This window comes from Dama dama, chromosome 13 (assembly GCF_033118175.1).
Source record: "Dama dama isolate Ldn47 chromosome 13, ASM3311817v1, whole genome shotgun sequence".
In the NCBI taxonomy this organism is placed as follows: Eukaryota; Metazoa; Chordata; class Mammalia; order Artiodactyla; family Cervidae; genus Dama; species Dama dama.
This window is the reverse complement of record NC_083693.1, coordinates 28,867,237-28,884,469: the sequence shown is the minus strand read 5'-3', so window position 1 is coordinate 28,884,469 and position 17,233 is coordinate 28,867,237. Positions and strand designations below refer to the sequence as shown.

At 48.6% G+C, this 17,233-nt stretch overlaps 1 protein-coding gene across 2 annotated transcripts in view; it reads right to left on the bottom strand.

Moving 5' to 3' along the window:
• The window catches only part of ACAN (aggrecan), a 70,729-nt gene that overhangs the window by 35,034 nt on the left and 18,462 nt on the right, over window positions 1-17,233 (bottom strand). For both annotated transcript variants that reach the window (XM_061158673.1, XM_061158674.1), the window contains exons 2-6: window positions 6,407-6,483; window positions 3,727-4,110; window positions 2,265-2,439; window positions 846-973; window positions 223-516 (exon numbers count right to left, since the gene is read on the bottom strand). In XM_061158673.1, the coding sequence (XP_061014656.1) occupies window positions 223-516; window positions 846-973; window positions 2,265-2,439; window positions 3,727-4,110; window positions 6,407-6,476 (1,051 nt within the window). In that variant the 5' untranslated portion in view covers window positions 6,477-6,483. The remainder of the gene's footprint in view (window positions 1-222; window positions 517-845; window positions 974-2,264; window positions 2,440-3,726; window positions 4,111-6,406; window positions 6,484-17,233) is intronic.

Here is a 17,233-nt window from a genome sequence, read left to right as displayed (position 1 = left end):
CCCCCAATTCTGGGCTGATGAGATAGGACTGGGTATTGCAGGTTGCAGTGATTCTAGCTCCCCAAGGAACCCATGAAAATAGGGGGTGCTGAGACATGGGGTTCAGGTACCCAGTGGACACTTGAAGGAGGTAAAACCCAACTCCCCATACTAAGATCTCATCCTCTGGGTCCCCATTTTGGTGGCAACTCCCCCTCCGAAATGCCTCCAGGCCATTCCTACCTGTGTAGCAGATGGCGTCGTAGCGGGATGAAGGGTCAGGGTAGCCCGTCTGGTTGGCGTGCAGGTAGACGGTCCTCACTCCCAGGAGGTTGCCCCCGCAGTTTGGCCGGGCCTTGGAGATGGGGTATCGCACGCTGCGGTCAGCTAGCCAGCCGGCGCTGCACATGTCCATGCCACCTTGCCAGGCCAGGTAGAGTTGGCCCGTGGTGGCCAGCCGGGCGCCCAGCCGCCGGCACTCGTTGGCTGCCTCCTGAAAGGTGAACTTCTCCGGGGATGTTGCATAGAAGACCTCGCCTGCAAAAGACAGCCGGCAGGGTAAGGAGCTCCTTCCCATGTCTGCCCTGAGTCCCCAGGGAGATCCCCAGGTTCCTCTGGGTTTGGTCTTTAACTGGGCAAAGCCCTGGTCCCACATGTCTATATTTCAGGGGAAGAATGGGGGGGTTGGGAGGGGTGTCGAGGTAGGGTATGGTATCCTGGGTTAGTGCCCTGCCCAGGAAGAGGCCTGCATGACTCCGAGAGTCAGCAGGAAGAAGGGGATGGATAGCAGGAAGAAGGGGATGGGCAGCAGGAAGAAGGGGAAGAGCCTCCCAAGGGGCTCTTGGGAGGGTAGGGGGTGGCCTCACCCTCCATCTCCTCCGCGAAGCAGTACACATCATAGGTTTCATTGGTGTCACGGATGCCATAGGTTCTCACACCAGGAAACTCATCCTTGTCTCCATAGCAACCTTCCCTTGGAGTGTGGATGGGGTACCTGCCGGGAACCCAAAGTAGGGATGTGACACGCGGGGGACAGAGGGGGCTGGTGACCTTGTACCCTACTCCCTTGTGGGAGGAAGCAGTGACTTACTGGTGTGTTTGCTGGGATCTGCTGAGATCTGTGGGCTACTTGTTTTTACAGTTTTTGCCCAGCTTTATTGAGAGAGATGTTTTCATCACTATTGGTGACAGAAGGCAGCCCCTTTGACTGAAAATTTATTGTACCAAACATGTTCTATCAGGGGTTTGAAAACCTTTTCTGTAAAAGGATGGATAGTAAATATTTCAGGTCTTGCAGGCCAGAGGGTCTCCACTGTGACCAACCACTCAACCTTGCCATCCTAGTGCAAACGAAGCAACCACAGACAAAACAACAAGTATGGCTGTGTTCCCATAAAGCTTTGTTTACAGAAACAAGGAGTGGGTTGGACTTGACCCATGAGCCATAGTTTGCTGAACCCTGCTCTGTATCATTGGAGTCTCATATCAACCTAAGGAGGAAGGTGCTATAACCACTCTGAACCATAAGAAAGTGGGGCCCAGAGATGTTAAATAATTTGTTCAAAGTCACACAGCCTCTGAGTATCAGAACTGGGGTTTGAGGTATATAGATACCTCCTGTATCTGAGGTGTGGTCTCTTGCACTATGCTAGGCTGTTGAATCATCTTGCCTTTTTTTTTTTTTAATGGTTAATGGTTTTTTTTATCCTGAGATCTTTTGCCTATCCCAGTATTACAGAGCTATTTCCCTTTGTTTTCTTCTTGTGGCTTTGTGGTTCTGGCTTTTGCATTTGGAGCTTTGATCCACCTCGAAAGAATTGTCTCATCTTGCTTTTATAGTCTTGCTTACATGATTGCCCTCCCTTGAAGGTAAGGCTCTGTCTGTCTTGCTGGGCAACCCACCCCTTAGCAGCTGTGCTCAGGCAAAAATGAGTCAAAAAGATTAATTTACATGTGTCTTGCCCTATTAAAAAACAGAATAGAAAGTGGTTCACAAAAATATATAAACACCAAAATTTAAAAAAGATGTAAAGGGAAAAATGAGTAGGAAGAATAATGATGTAAAATTTGCATGGAGAAAATGCTCATGTAGAGCTATGCCGCTAGTGATCACTCATCCACCACAGGACAGAGGACCAAGGATTTGGGACCTGACCTTGAACTGGCCAAGGCATCTGTCCAGCCCCAGCCCAGGTTGGCCTTGGTGTCAGGCTGGCACCAGCTCAGTGATGGTCAGCGTTCCAGTCCCTCTCTCACTCCACCACGATGGTGGCCCCGGGGCTCACCTGACAGTCTGATCAGCCAGCCAGCCAGCGTCGCACTGGTGGAAGCCATCCTCATAGGCGGCCTGCAGCTGCTCGGGCGTGGCGATGATGGCGCTGTTCTGCAGGCAGGCCCGCTGAGCCCTGTCAAAGTCCAGGGTGTAGCGCGTGGAGATGGCTCTGTAATGGAACACGATGCCTGCAAGACACAGGAGAGCGAGAGGGCAGGTCAGCACAGCCTCCCCTCATCCAGGCCCTCATAGAATCAGGGAGAGCCAAGGGGGCATACAGACATCTGGGCTGGGCCTCCAGCTGATGGGTGGATTCTAGCTCCCTATCTGCATAGGGTCCTTCTGCCTTTGCTAGAATATTTCTATTAACAGGGAGCTCATTACTTTACAAGGCATCTTTTTGGAGACCTGTGATAATTCTGGTAATCAGGTTATTTGACTTAGATCAAAATCTGCCTTCCTCATAATTTTTCATATCATTCCAGGACCCCATATTTGCTTTGCAGAAAGAAGCTCCCTCAGCCCAGAGCCATCCCAGTGAGAGTCTTGTTTAAGGCACAGGTAGGAGCAGACCGCCTTTTGGAGAGTGCTGAGCACCAAAGAATTGATGCTTTCAAATTGTGGTGCTGGAGAAGACTCTTGAGAATCCCTTGGACAGAAAGGAGATTAAACCAGTCAATCCTACAGGAAATCAACCCTGAATATTCACTGGAAGGACTGATGCTGGAGCTGAAGCTCCAACACTCTGGCCACCTGATGTAAAATGTCACCTGACTGGAAAACACACTGATGCTGGGAAAGATTGAAGACAGGAGGAGAAGGGGGAAACAGAAGATGAGATGGCTGGATGGCATCATCAACTCAATGGACATGAGTTTGAGAAAACTCCAGGAGATAGTGAAGGACAGGGAAGCCTGGCATGCTGCAGAACTGAGCAAATGAACAACAACCACCCAACAGGAAAAACTTGGTGCTGACTGAAGTCCTGAAGCCTACCAAGAACACACCCATATTCCTTAGTCCATTGAGGGCAGGGGACCAGAAAGTCCTCATCCCTTTCTTTGGCTTCTGGAACTGGAAGTGGGGGAGGGACACCTGGGTGGAGAGTCAGGAGATGCTCAGGCTCCCTTCCTGGGAAACTTCAGGCAAGTCACTTAACCTCAGTTTGCTTGTCTGTAAAATGGGGATGATCACAAAGCAATCAAATCACAGGACTGTTGGGAAGCACAGATTGTCATTCATTACACACGACTGTGGCCATGGAGTATTTAATTCACTCAAAGTCCAGTGAGAGTGATGTTACTAGCTTCGTATTACAGAGGAAGCAACTGAAGTTAAGTAACTCAACCAAGGTGCAAACTGGCAGGAGGAGGAGCTGGGGTTTGCAAGCCAGCCAGCCTGGGTGCTCACCAGTGAGGATGGCATTCTGGTTTTTTCTGTAGGTGAAGCAGGGTTCCCCCCGGGCAGGCTCTCACCTTTCACCACAACCTCCAGGGTGGCCTGGCTGTCCTCGATGCCGTGCATCACCTCACAGCGATAGATCCCAGAGTCATTGGAGCGCAGGTTCTGGATTTCCAGGGTGGCGTCACTGGGGATGGCGGGGTAGTTGGGCAGCGTGACCTTGTCTTGGTAGGCGCTGTTGACCCGCACCCGCCCTTCAGTGGCCACCAGCAGCACCACCTCCTTCTCCTTGGAAATGCGGCTCCACTTGATTCTCGGGGCGAGGGGGGCGGTGGAGGGGGCGGTGGTCACGGGGTGCATGGGGTCGATGAAGTAGCAGGGGATGGTGAGGGAGCTCCCCAGGAGGACCCGCAGCGGGGACGGTTCGGGGATGCTGACACTCAGCGAGTTGTCAGGTTCTGTGCGGGGAGACATGGGGGCGGGAGACAGACCCGTTAGTGCCCAGAGAGGACCACCCAGCCTCTCTGTCGGTCCTTCTGGAAATGACAGTGTCCGTGCTGGTGCTGGGGAAGCCTCCTGTGTCATACGGAATTCCCTTTCTAGAGCAGCTTCCTCAAGACCCCCTGGTCTCTCTGTCTCAAGATGGGAACTATGGAGCCAGAAAGGGTTGCAGAGGGGGCCATCGAGAAGTTCAAAGGTGTACCTCTTTGTTTCTCAAACTGAGGTACCCTAGGTGATGCCAAGCCATGGGATAAACAGAACCCATCTTTCTGGAGTGACAAGCCATGGGATAAACAGAACCCATCTTTCTGGAGTGACAGCTTGACTCAAATATTGGTAAAAGGTTACTTTGGGGGAGAAGCTCCAGTACTTTGGCCACCTGATGTGAAGAGCTGACTCATTGGAAAAGACCCTGATGCTGGGAAAGACTGAAGGCAGGAGGAGAAGGGGATGATAGAGGATGAGATGGTTGGATGGCATCACCGACTCAATGGACATGAGTCTGAGCGAGCTCCAGGAGATGGTGAAGAACAGAGAAGCCTGGCGTGCTGCAGTCCATGGGGTTGCAAAGAGTTGGACATGACTTAGTGACTGAACTACATCAAGAAAAAATTACTATGGGGAAGAAAAAATTTATACAGCTTGTAAAGTTAAGATATAAAAATATCAAACATTTAAGGAGGTCTGCTTTGGGCTTCATCCTGACCTTGCAGAAGGACTAGTCATTCTCTTCTGTTGTTGGGGGATCAGGGGCCTAGTTGGAGAGGCGTCAGTGAAAATCAGACGTTTAAGTCTGCAATGAGTCAGCCTGGGGTGGGGTTGGGATATGATTAGACTCCATAAAAAAAAAAAAGACAACAAACCTAGATAGTATTGATAGGGAAGATGCAGAGAGTTTGCAAATTCTCTTAGAAGTAAAAAATCTTCCTAGTATTGGAAAGAAAGAGCCTTTGAAAAAACAGCACTTTTATGAACAGTCATATACTTACCAAACTTTTTTTTCCAGGAGAGCCTGCAGGTTGACCATAAAAATGTTTCAGATATTTGTGGGTGGCAGATACATAGCAAGGCAGGAAAGAGGGAGCCAGGAATGTTTGGGGTCCAGCCCTAACCTTTTGATATCCTGGGGGATCACTAGCAGGCCCTTCACGGAAATATCCCTCTGAGGCTCCGCCCTAGCACAGCACAGAGCGTGGTTTTAGTGGTGGTAGCTCTCCAGGGCAGGTTCTTCCCAGGTAGCACTAGTGGTAAAGAACCCACCTGCCGATGCAGGAGACATAAGAGACTCAGGTTCAACCCCTGGGTCAGGAAGATCCTCTGAAGGCGGGTGTGGCAATCCACTCCAGTATTCTTGCCTAGAGAATCCTATGGACAGAGGAACCTGGTGGGCTATAGTCCATGGGGTCACAAAGAGTCAGACATGACTACAGTGACTGATCACACACGTACGGTTCTCCAGGGACAACTGGAAGTGACAGCAGCACCCAGCTCTGCAGTTTTTAAAGCTCTCAACCAACCCTCAAGAGATGGTTGGCCTATGTGGGCAAATCACCCCAGGGTACAGCCAGCTGGGTACTCAAGGGTCTCAGGGCAAGAGCACAAGTGGAGACTCAGGGATCATATGTCTAAATGTTTAAAAGCTACAAAGCAAGCCAACAGATTGTTTAAAAAAATGTTCTATCTTCTTATTTGACAATGATACCTTTCAAAATTAAAAACCAGATTCAAATTTAGAATTCTTGGATCCCTAGAGTTTTGCATTGGGATGTGGTGGCCACGCTGGAGAGAGGGAATCAGGACCCCTTTTCTTCCCTCCACGGCTCTGCACTGTGAAGCGTCTGTATTTATCCAGGCCCTCACAACCCAGCTCTGTCTGAACAGCCACCCCTTCACCGCTCCCTCTGGCCTTCTGGTGGCTCAGACTGGTGGTGGTGGGTGGTCCTTTCATGGAAGGATGGACCCAGAGGAGCAAACCATGCAGCCCTGAAAATGACTTGGGTCCAGCTGGACAGGGAATTCTGGGCATCCTGGGTACCCAGAGGGAGCATAGAGCGGGGTGGACACATATCACTGGTCCTACAATTCCTCATTTTTAGGGAATGTTGGGGCTGTAGGAGAGTCAGAGAGGAGGGCCTCTAAAGTGATGGCCCAGATCAAGCACCAGGACTATCAGTGCCAGGCTTGGTCTCCATCTCCCGAGTTCAGGCCTCAGTGCCTGCTGGGTAAATGAGACACGCGTGGGGATGTCCTCACCTGAAACTTCTACTGAGATGGCTGCTGCGATGACCCTCAGAGTCACAAACACCAAGAGTAAAGTGGTCATAGTTCACCTGGAAGAGAGGGGAACAGAGATGTTATTGGGAGGTTCAGATACAGTGAGGTTGAGGGTCATGTGTCACGTGACAAGTGTGATAAACTCCTCATCCATGGATCTGAAATAACATCAAATAAGGAGGCTAATTTTAAAAAAGTGATAATGATTATACTTGAACAATGGCTTTATGGATAATTTTATTTTGCACTTTGGATTTTTTTTCATGTTTTATAAAAGTGTCTATGATAAGCATGCATAGCTTTTGTGATTAAATAAAATAACAGATATTTATCTAAAGAGCTATAAAGAGTCGGACACGAATGAGTGACTTAGTGTATACATACATACACACACATTAAGGATTATAAAATATCTTCAACTGATTTACTGTTTATCTCACCTATGTGACTGCAAAGAAAAATAAAGAGATTTTATTGGAAAACAAAATAAGGAGGCTGCATTGTGATCTGAGAGATATCTTCTCCAAGAATCCTGTCCTCATAAAACCTTCATGGATTCCTTAGTTTAATTACTGGTGTGAGGCTGTAATTAAATTTATCTCCTCCTGTTTTTTCTAGGGAACCTCTCATCTTCTAACCAGTAAAGTTTCATCCTAAAGGATCCCTGGGATGGTTGATTTTATGTGTCAACTTGACTGGTCCATGAGGTACTCAAATATTTGGTCAAATGTTATTCTGGGTGTGTCTGTGAGGGTGTCTTGGGAGGAGATGAACATTTAAATCGGCAGACTGAGTAAGTACAGCAGATGCCCTGCCAGTGTGGGTGGGCCTCACCTAATCGCTGAAGGCCTGCATTGCCCCCAATGGCTGAATAAGAGATAATGTCTCTTGCCTGATGTTCATCAAACTGCCTTCAGACTTAAACTGAAACATTGCTTCTTCTTGGTTTCAAGGTTTCACACCCTGGCTCTCTAGCTTGCCAAGTGAAAGTGTTAGTCACTGAGGTGTGTCCAACTCTTTGCAACTTTATGCTCTGTAGCCCACCAGGCTCCTCTCTCCATGGAATTCTCCAGGTGAGGATACTGAAATGGGCTGCCATTTCCTCCTCCAGGGGAATCTTCCTGACCCAGGAATTGAACCTGGGTTTCCTACATTGCAGGCAGATTCTTTACCATTTGAGCCAATTTGTTAGCTTGCCAAAAACCTTCATAATCATCTGAGCCAATTCCTTAGAATAAATCTCTTTCTATATGTATATGCACAACCAAATAGTTCTGTTTCTCTGGAGAACCCTGACTAACACAGTTCCCCAGGCCCAGAAAAGTGACACGAGTTACCACATCTCCTTGATGAAATCTGAACCTGCCATCAACTTCAAACTGAGGAATTTGTGTGTTTTACGACAGAGAATGTACCAAGATTTGGGGCACAATTCAGGGGTCTCATTCAAGTCAGGGGAAGGATGCTCACCCAGATTGCTCTGTGGGGTATGTGCTAAGTCAATTTAGTCATGTCTGACTCTGTGACCCTATGGACTGTAGCCTGCCAGGCTCCTCTGTCCATGGGATTCTCCAGGCAAGAATACTGTGTGTTGCCATTCTCTCCCCAAGGGGGTCTTCTTAACCAGGGCTTGAACTTGCCTCTCTTACATCTCCTGCATTAGCAGGCGAGTTCTTTATCGCTAGCACCATGAGGGAGATGACAGCCTAGGACCCCTGAAGCAACCCCTATTGGCCCAAACAATGACTTCATATGAATTAGAGAAACAAACTTTCCTTACTGTCTTCTGTTGGAAAACTGTCCCACAAAGTATACTAATCTGTGATGACAAAATGTAAAGGGAGCCCCCTGCGTAACTGGAACCCTGACTGAGTGGGCGAGAGTACTCAGACCTCAAGAAGACCCATCTGAACTTACAAGAGATCAACCAGAGGGATGGTTTTCAACTTGGGTTGCACACTGAAATCACCTGGGCTTCAGCCTGGTCCTCAGACATTTTAAAAACTCCCTAGATGGTTCTAAAATGTGGCCAGGGCGCCGCTGGCTAGAGTATGCAGTCACACTGCGGACACTTGTGACTTGCACCCCATGACACGTGCCCTAAAGACAGGAAGGGAGCTTTCACAGGCTGAGTGCAATGCCCGACTGAGGCTACAGCCAGTGTCCCTGACCTGGACTCTGTCAGTGTCTGATGACCCAGTAGGAGTCTCTACTGACTCAGTTACCATCAGCTGTGGCTGGACGGATTTGAGGATGAGGGCCTCTGAGGTTCTCACCCTTAGACTGTGGGGAAGGGAGTTGGTAGGGCCAGGACTCTGGGGACCCTCGTGGGTGATCCCAGTCTGTCATTCTTTAAAATTTGTTTTTTCTTTTTAGATGTATTTTTTTTTTTTTTGGCTGTGCTGGGTCTCAGTTGCAGGATCTTTATTTGCGGCATGTGGTATCTAGTTCCCTGACCAGCGATTGAACCCAGGTCCCCTGCATTGGGAGTGCAGAGTCTTAGCCGCTGGACCACCAGGGAAGTCCCTTAGTTTGTTGCTTGAGTGATCTTTCCACAGCTATCCATCATTCATTACACATACAGTGGGCACCTGAGGAATGAAAGGGTTGTCTGTGTGGGTGCTGCTGGGGGCTCAGAGATGAAGCTGTGAGGCATAGGATGAGTAGGAAGTCTGGAAAATTCCGAAGCCTTAAGAAGCAGCTCCTAGCTTCTCCTGAGGGATTTTTCTCCTTAGAAGCTGCCTTAAAAAAAAAAAAAAAAAATCTCTGGGACTCCAGGTTCTGGCTCGTGAGGTGCCTTTTCCTCAGGCCCAGTGTGATCCCTTACAGCCAAGAACTATTCCTCCGGAGGCTAAAAGGGTCAGGTGTCTCCTCCTCTGTGAGGAGGGGCTAGACTTGCAGGGCCCTCTCTTCCTAGAGCCTCAGGGAAACCGTGTGCAGACTACAAGGCCGCCTGTTCTTCTTCCCTCAGAACACCCTTCACTGGGAAGTTCTCTGTATGTTTTCAGAGTTGTGTTTCTTCCCTCACTCTCTGAACAAGCCTGACGTTGTCCGGGAAGCAGTGGTTCTCTGTGGGGCTTGAGTCTGCTCTGTTTTTCTCCCTGGCTTCGGCCGGGAATGAAAAGGGCAGGGAGTGGGCACTGGTGGTGGTGGGTGGGGGGGATGGGTTGTGGGCAGAGAAATTAATTTTACTTCGTTTTCTTTTTTTTTTCAAGACAAACTTTGGGATAGAAATATCGTAATAAATATGCTCTTGTGTTTGTGTGTGTTTTCTCAGCTGTAAAGAAAATAGGGAGAAATTCCATTCTGTCTGGATTCCAGGGTGTCCGGGCCTCACTGAGCCTTTGTGTGAGGAGATGGACTCTGCCAGTCCCCACAACAGGGCGGCCTTTCTGCAGGGGAAGCGGAGCTGGGTGGTGGCGACGGGATTGGGAGGCTGGGGCTGAGGACAGGGGAAGGAGCTGTCTAAAATGGAGGGAAAGAGGGGCTTGAGGAGCGGGTGAAAGTTGGAGGGTCTGTGCAGAGCTCCTGTGGGATCCATGTGAGTGAGGTTGGGCTCATTACCAAGGAACTGGCTTTTTCAGGACAGAATTATTAGGAAGTTTGCTGGGGGAAAGAAAGTGTGCTAGTGCTTTGAACCTGAGCTCAGGCCATGTGTATGTATGTGTGAGAGACAGACAGACACACAGACCCATAGTTGAACGTATGGAAACCCTCCACCGCCTGATCAGTTAGACCCTATCCCATGGCTGCCAACCCAGTCAGGGCTTTGGCCTTTATTCCATCAGATTATGGGGCGGAATGGGAGGGGCTTGCCTGCTTGCCCTGAATTCTTATTCCAGCAACATGCAGTGGAGACCCCTAGACCTGGGTCCCAGTCCTGCTCGGCACCTCCTGCTTTAATAACCCAAGATCCCACTCCATGGCTATTTCAGAGACTGAGCGAGAGAATGTGCAAGGCAGACCCGGCTTCTGGAGGGCGGGGGCTGTGTCTCTGGCTCGGCGGCCAGACCAGGGTCTGGCACTCAGCAGGCATCCGTCAGCACCACTCTCCTCCCTCCTCCCTAGTGTCAGGCCTGGGTGAGCCTCTCAGAATGTGGGGACTGGAAGAGAGTCTAGCGGTTACAGGGAGGCTTCTTGCCCTGGGATGAGGGTTGGATGAGACGATTTTCCATAAAGGATAAAACTGCCTTTGCCAACATCACCACCCTACCACACATTTGGAAAATAAGGAACTAGAGAAAATAAATCACCATCATCCTCCATCCTAATCCAACCATTGTTCGTGTTTTGATAGTTTTCCTTCTGGTTTTTTTCCTTAGGCATCCACTTGCGTTTCGTGGAGTTGTAATCTTTTTGCATCCTGTTAGCTTTTTCCACATAGCATGGTGGATCAAATGACTTGGTTTTTGTTCCTTCAGAACTGATGGATGGCTTTGGGGCTGTACAATCATGACCTCGCTGCTCGGAATCCTGTCTACATGGCCGAGGCAGGTGGTCTTCAGTCTCTAATTGAACAGGAAGTGCTCATTCATTCTTCATGGGGTGATCCACCCCATGGTTAGTGTGTTAGTTGTGTTAGTCACACAGTTGTTTCTGACTCTTTGCGACCCCGTGGACTGTAGCCTCCCAGGCTCCTCTGTCCATGGAATTCTCCAAGCAAGAATACCGGAAAGAGAGATCTTAAACCCAGAACAGGGAAAGTGGCAGGGATCCCACATCAAGGACACATCTGGCCCGACTGACTCCAACTGCAGCTGCTAATTTCCCACATATTCTAAATAGACATGGTGGGAAGGTGTGGAAAGGGGGAGTCAGGAAACTGACTCCAGGTGAACTCACACAAGCCCTCAGTTTTCTCATCTGCACACTGGAATCAGAATGCAAGCTCCACCCCAGGGACATGGTGAAGATAGTTTTCATGGATGTTAATGCTCATTTTATATTTTCTCCTCTTTCTCTTCTCTCTGTTTTGCTTATTCTCTCTCTATCTGTGTCTTTTTTTTTTTTTTTTTTAATAGAGTTGATTTCTTTATTCCTATTGTATTACTTGGGCTTCCCTGGTGGCTCAAAAGGTAAAGAATCTGCCTGCAATGCAGGAGATCTGGGTTCGATCCCTGGCTTGGGAAGATCCCCTGGAGGAGGGCATGGCAACCCATTCCAATATTCTTGCCTGGAAAATCCCCATGGACAGAGAAGTCTGGTGGGTACAGTCCATGGGGTCACAAAGAGTTGGACATGACTGAGTGACTAAGCACAGCGCATTGTATTACTTGCTTGGTTATCACTGCAATATAAATTCTGCAAATGTTTTCCTGCTTTCTGGGCAATTAAGTGGATCCATTGGAAAAAGCTGTGGCAGCGGGCTGAGGGTGCTGCAGATTGACCTTTCAAACCTATAGTTTTGTCTAGGATTGGCCTCAAGCAGCCCTGTGCTAAGACAGAGGGCAGAGTGTGGTGGGGAGGGAGGGTTTTCCTCCGAGTTTCTTATGTTCTTATAGATGGAGACATATCTGTACCTAGAAAATAGCAGGCGTGTGAATGGTGCCAGGTCCTTGATGCTGTCTAGAATGACTGTATGACCCCAAGTGTAGTTTCTGCATCTTTCACACAGGGCAGAGTGGGACAATCGGCCCTGGAGCTCTCTGGGACTCTAAATGTCAGCTCCACACAGTGCAGAAAAGAGACATTTGATACAGGGTCAGAGTTGGTCACATCTCATCTGTCACAGCTTCCCCCCGCCCGGGTTAGAAATGAGCTCATCTTTTGTTCTGATCCTGCACCCAGATCAGCATTCCCTGGGAAGGTTCAAACCCACTTGGAAAGATGCCCCCCTGTGCCCTCCACATGCTGGGAAAGAAGTGGGGGGCAGCAGAGGGATGCAAAGAGGGGAGCTGTGAGGTTATGAGTATCTTGCCTAAGTTTCAGAGGAATTAGGCTTTCAGGGGAGCCTCAGGCTCTCAAGGGAGGAGCAAGATTTAAGTGAAGGAATTAGGAGAAAAAAGAAAAGAAATCAAGAAATGATACAGGTCCAGGAACTTCCCTGGTGGTCCAGGGGCTAAGACTTCATATTTCCAAAGTAGGGTGCCTGGTTCGATCCCTGGTCAGGGGACTAGATCCCAAATGCTGCAATGAAGATTAAAGATCCCATGTGTTACAACTAAGAGCCAGAGCAGCCAAATAAATAAATAAAACAATATATTAGTTAATAAAAAATAAGAAAACAAAGACATGTGTCCAGAAGGTGTCACATCTGGTGCATGAGTGTATGTGCTCTCAGCTGTGTTCAACTCCCTGTGACCCCACGGACTGTAGCCCACCAGGCACTCTCTACTAATGTGGGCTTGCCTTCCAGTCGTGCCTTTGGTTTGGGTGGCCCTCCTCTTTCTCTTCCTTCCTTTTGCTCACACAGTTTGTTCCTTCCAGAAGACTTTACATTTGTAGAACAGCTCTACATCTGACCTAATCATAGCCTTTTCTGAATCCAGGGTAAATACTACCTTCTGGGAACTTCCAGATACCTTGGCCTGAAACCATCTCCTTTCTGCCCATGTTCTTTGTCATTCCTTGTGGTTACCACCAACTAATTAACAAACACATGCCAGCTTGTCATTTCTTTCCCACTGTTGTTTTAAACTACTGGGCTAAGCACTTACGGTGCGTGTATGGGTGGGGAGTGGGGCTGTGTAGTGAGAAGATGGTTTTGGAGTCACATGCATGTGCTTGTGTGTGCTGAGTCATGTCTGACTTTTTGTGACCCCATGGACTGTAGTCCACCAGGCTCCTCTGTCCATGGGATTCTCCAGGCAAGAAATACTGGAGTGGATTGCCATTTCCTCCTCCAGGGGATCTTCCTGATCTAGGGATCGAACCCATGTCTTCTGTGTCTCCTGCATTGGCAGGTGGATTCTTTTACCACTGAGCCACCTGGGAAGCCCTGGAGTCACATAGATTCTGTTGAATTGCAGCTGTGATACTTACATGTGAACATAAAACCTTGGCCCAACTATTTAACCTCTTGAAGTATCGATTTCCTTACTTATAAAGTGCTGATCAAGTAGAATCTATCATATAGGATTTTTGCAATTCCCTGGAGAAGGGCATGGCAACCCACTCCAATATTCTTGCCTGGACAGAGGAGCCTGGCGGGCTACAGTCCACAGGGTCACAAAAGAGTTGGACATGACTGAAGTGACTTAGCATGCATGCACTGTGTGGCTTTCAGTAAATTCTGTCTCTTTCCTAAATCATCCAACCGGATCCTCCCCGACTGAAGAGGGAGAACGGCTGCATTGTGTATACACATCACGGTCTTCAATCCATTGTGGATGCCCTGAGCACCTACTGTGGGCACCACGTGCTGGGCTCTGCACATTGTAGCCCCTCAACCAACATGCATTGACTTGATAGACGTTATACCCAGTACAGTTCATGCCTAGATCTAATTGAAATGATGTCCCATGCATAGATGGTCATTTGATTTGCGATGACAGCAAACAGTGGGATCCCCCACAACTTGGTTAACTTAGGGCTCATGGCTATATTCACCCCAAGCCTGGGTGTAGGATGAGAGTTCAAATAAAAGTCTGGATTCTTTAAATGAGATCCTGATGCTGCTGGTGTCCTCTCCAGTGGCCCAAGACTTGTCACTCTCAGAGCTGCCCCGTGTTCGCTGAATGAGGGCAGCCATCCCTGTCCCACCCTTAGGCAACAGTGAGCACCTTACAGCTAAAATCAGCTTGTACAGTGGTTTCACGGACAATCTAAAGACTGCCTTTATTGGACTTCCTTGGTGGCACAGTGGATGGGAATCCTTCTGCCAAGGCAGGGGACATGGGTCCGATCCCTGGTCAGGGAAGATCCCACATGCCGAGGCGCAACTAAGCCTGTGCACCACAACTCCTGAGCCTGTGCTCTAGAGCCCGGGAGCTGCAACTCCTGAAGCTCCCGTGCTGTCGAGCCCATGCTCCACAACAAGAGAAGCTACCGCAGTGAGAAGCCTGTGCACTGCAACAAAGAGTAGCTTTCACCTGCTGCCAGCACAGTCAAAATAGGTAAATAACAGCACTGACTTTGGTTGGCTGGAGGTGTAAGGGTTTGCAGGTAAAGGCCCTCCCCATGGAGGTGGGTGATAGGCACAGTAGGAACCTGAAAGGAGCAGATTCTGGTTCAGGGCACAGTGAAAGTGTTAGTTGCTCAGTCGTGTCTGACTCTGTGATCCTATGGACTGTTGCCCGCCAGGCTCCTCTGTCCATGTAAGAATTTCCAGGTAAGAATACGGGAGTGGGTTGCCATTTCCTTCTCAGGGGATCTTCCTGACTCAGGGATTGAACCTGGGTCGCCTGCATTGCAAGCAGATTCTTTACCGTCTGAACCACCAGGGAAGCCCACAGATGTTTTTAAAAAACATCAATTTCTGCTCTCTCTGGCCTTTCTGTCTTGATTTTCTTCACTCACTGAAAAAGGTACTTGCTAGTAATAATTGGTTGACCTGGATCTACTGTGATGAGAGATATGCTATTCTTCTTCTCTCTGGGGTCCACTTTGAACCCAGGAACCATGCAATTTCCTGAAATAGCCTAGTCTCAGTTTCCTAGGAGACCATATGGTATGGGAGAAGGTGGGTACGTTGAAACTACAACCTGAATTCATACCTTTGACTCATCACTTGCTGTATTTTAGATGAGCTTGAGAAAGTTTCTTGACAACTCTGGCCAGAATATCCATGAATGAGGGCTCTGGAAATTGCTAATTTCCAGTTAGGAGGAGAACAGGGAGTGATGACTCCCATGACAAATTGCTTAAACGTCTTATTTCCTCTAAATCATCAAACAGAAGTCCTTTTATTCCCTGAGCAGCCTGATCCTGTTGGGTGGGGTGGTAAAAGGCATTGGGAGGAAGGAAGCTTATATCACATTGGAATCTTGAGTGAGCCAGGGACGTAGAGCTCAGATCAGAAAGGACCGTTAAAACAAAACGAATCTTGGCCTATATTTCATGGCAGAACAGGACGAACGCTCTTGGAGTAAAGTCCAGCCCCTTCTCGAGTTCTGTTAAGATACATTCTATGCCCTCACTCCTGCTCACACATCATACCTCTATTCCCAGCTACATTCTAGCTATTTCTCGAACATAAAAATGTGTTTCCTCTTAAAGGCTTTAGTTCCTTCTCTTCCTTCCTCCTGGTACACATTTCTGGATCTTTCCCTCATTGGCCACTTTCATCATTCTAGCCTCAGTTCAAATGTCCCTTCCCTGACCACCCTGTTCCCTCACCCCTACCCAGTACCTCCCTATCACGTCACCCTATTATTGTTTGTTTATAGCATTATCATTACTAGAACTTACTGCCCTTTTCCATCTGCTTGTTTATTGTTTGTTTCCTCTACTAAAATATACACTCCATGAGGGCAGGAACTTTCGTCTGTTTTGCTCACTACTATCCCTGGTGGCTCAGATGGTAAAGAATCTGCCCGCAATGGGGGAGACCCAGGTTCGATCCCTGGGTTGGGAAGATCCCCTGGAGAAGGGACTGGCTACCCACTCCAATATTCTGGTCTGGAGGATTCCATGGACAGAGGAGCCTGGCAGGCTACATACAGTACATGGCTTTGCAAAGAGTTGGACACAACTGAGTGACTAACACTATACCTACTAAGGCTTCCTAGGTGGTGCAGTGGTAAAGAATTCACCTGCCAATAAAGGAGACAGAGGAGATATGGGTTCTATCCCTGGGTCAGGAAGATCCCCTGGAGTAGGAAACGGTAACCCACTTCAGTATTCTTACCTGGAATATTCCATGGACAGAGGAGCCTGGCAGGCCACAGTCCATGGGGTCACAAAAAGTCAGACACAACTGAGCACCCACAAATGCATACATACTTCAGGTGTCTGCAACAGTGCCTGGTACATAGCAGGTGTCCAACACATATTTGTCGAATGAATGAATGAATGGTGCTTCATGAATGGGCAATGTCCCTTCTGGATTGTTTGGGAATTGAAGGAGCACTAAGCTTAAGACTGATAATAACTGTTGCAAATCATTTCAAAACATCTTGCTTCCTCAACCCTAAAACACATTAGAAGCCCTAGGAGGAAGTGTTAACTCTGAATGTGGGTTAGGGGTAGCCTGGAGCATACCATGGCCCCTGGAAACATCCATTCACCCTCCTCTCCTGCTAGGAGAGGACCAAGACTGGTCAGCATGGATCTGGGGACCACCAAGAAGGGAGTGGTGGGTGACCCAGGAGATAGCACCCAGGGACAGAACAGAACTCAGAGTCATCTAGCAGCCTGATGAAGCCTGTGTATTTAAGGGGCTGGGAGTGAGCCAAGTCCAGAGCTGGGAAGGAAGGCCAGCCATGATGGTGCTTCTTAGGATGGGAGGCTGCACCTAAACCTGGCCCCAAAACATAAGACCAGACCAGGGTGGGCACCAGAGGGAAGAATTCAGCTCAACATCACCAGCCTTTCCCCATTACTCCCACCTCTCCTTACCCTCGACTGCAAATTCCCAGTAAAACCAGTTTAAAATAGAGAGTGGTACATGGCACAGTTTAAAATGGAGAGTGGCACATTAATGGCTCCTGATTCACTCGCCCAGAGACACTGAGCTTTGCCCTGTTTTCTGTGTGGAAAAAACCTGGTACTTGGGACCTGCCCCTTCCTGTTCTCAGCCTTCCATTCCAACCCGGGCTCTTGGAGGTTTTCTCTGCATTAATTTCAGACGTTGTGTAAATAGCAGACCTGGGAGTTTGGAAAAGAGTAAGTATCCTTCAGCCCAAACTTTCCATCAGGCACAAGAAC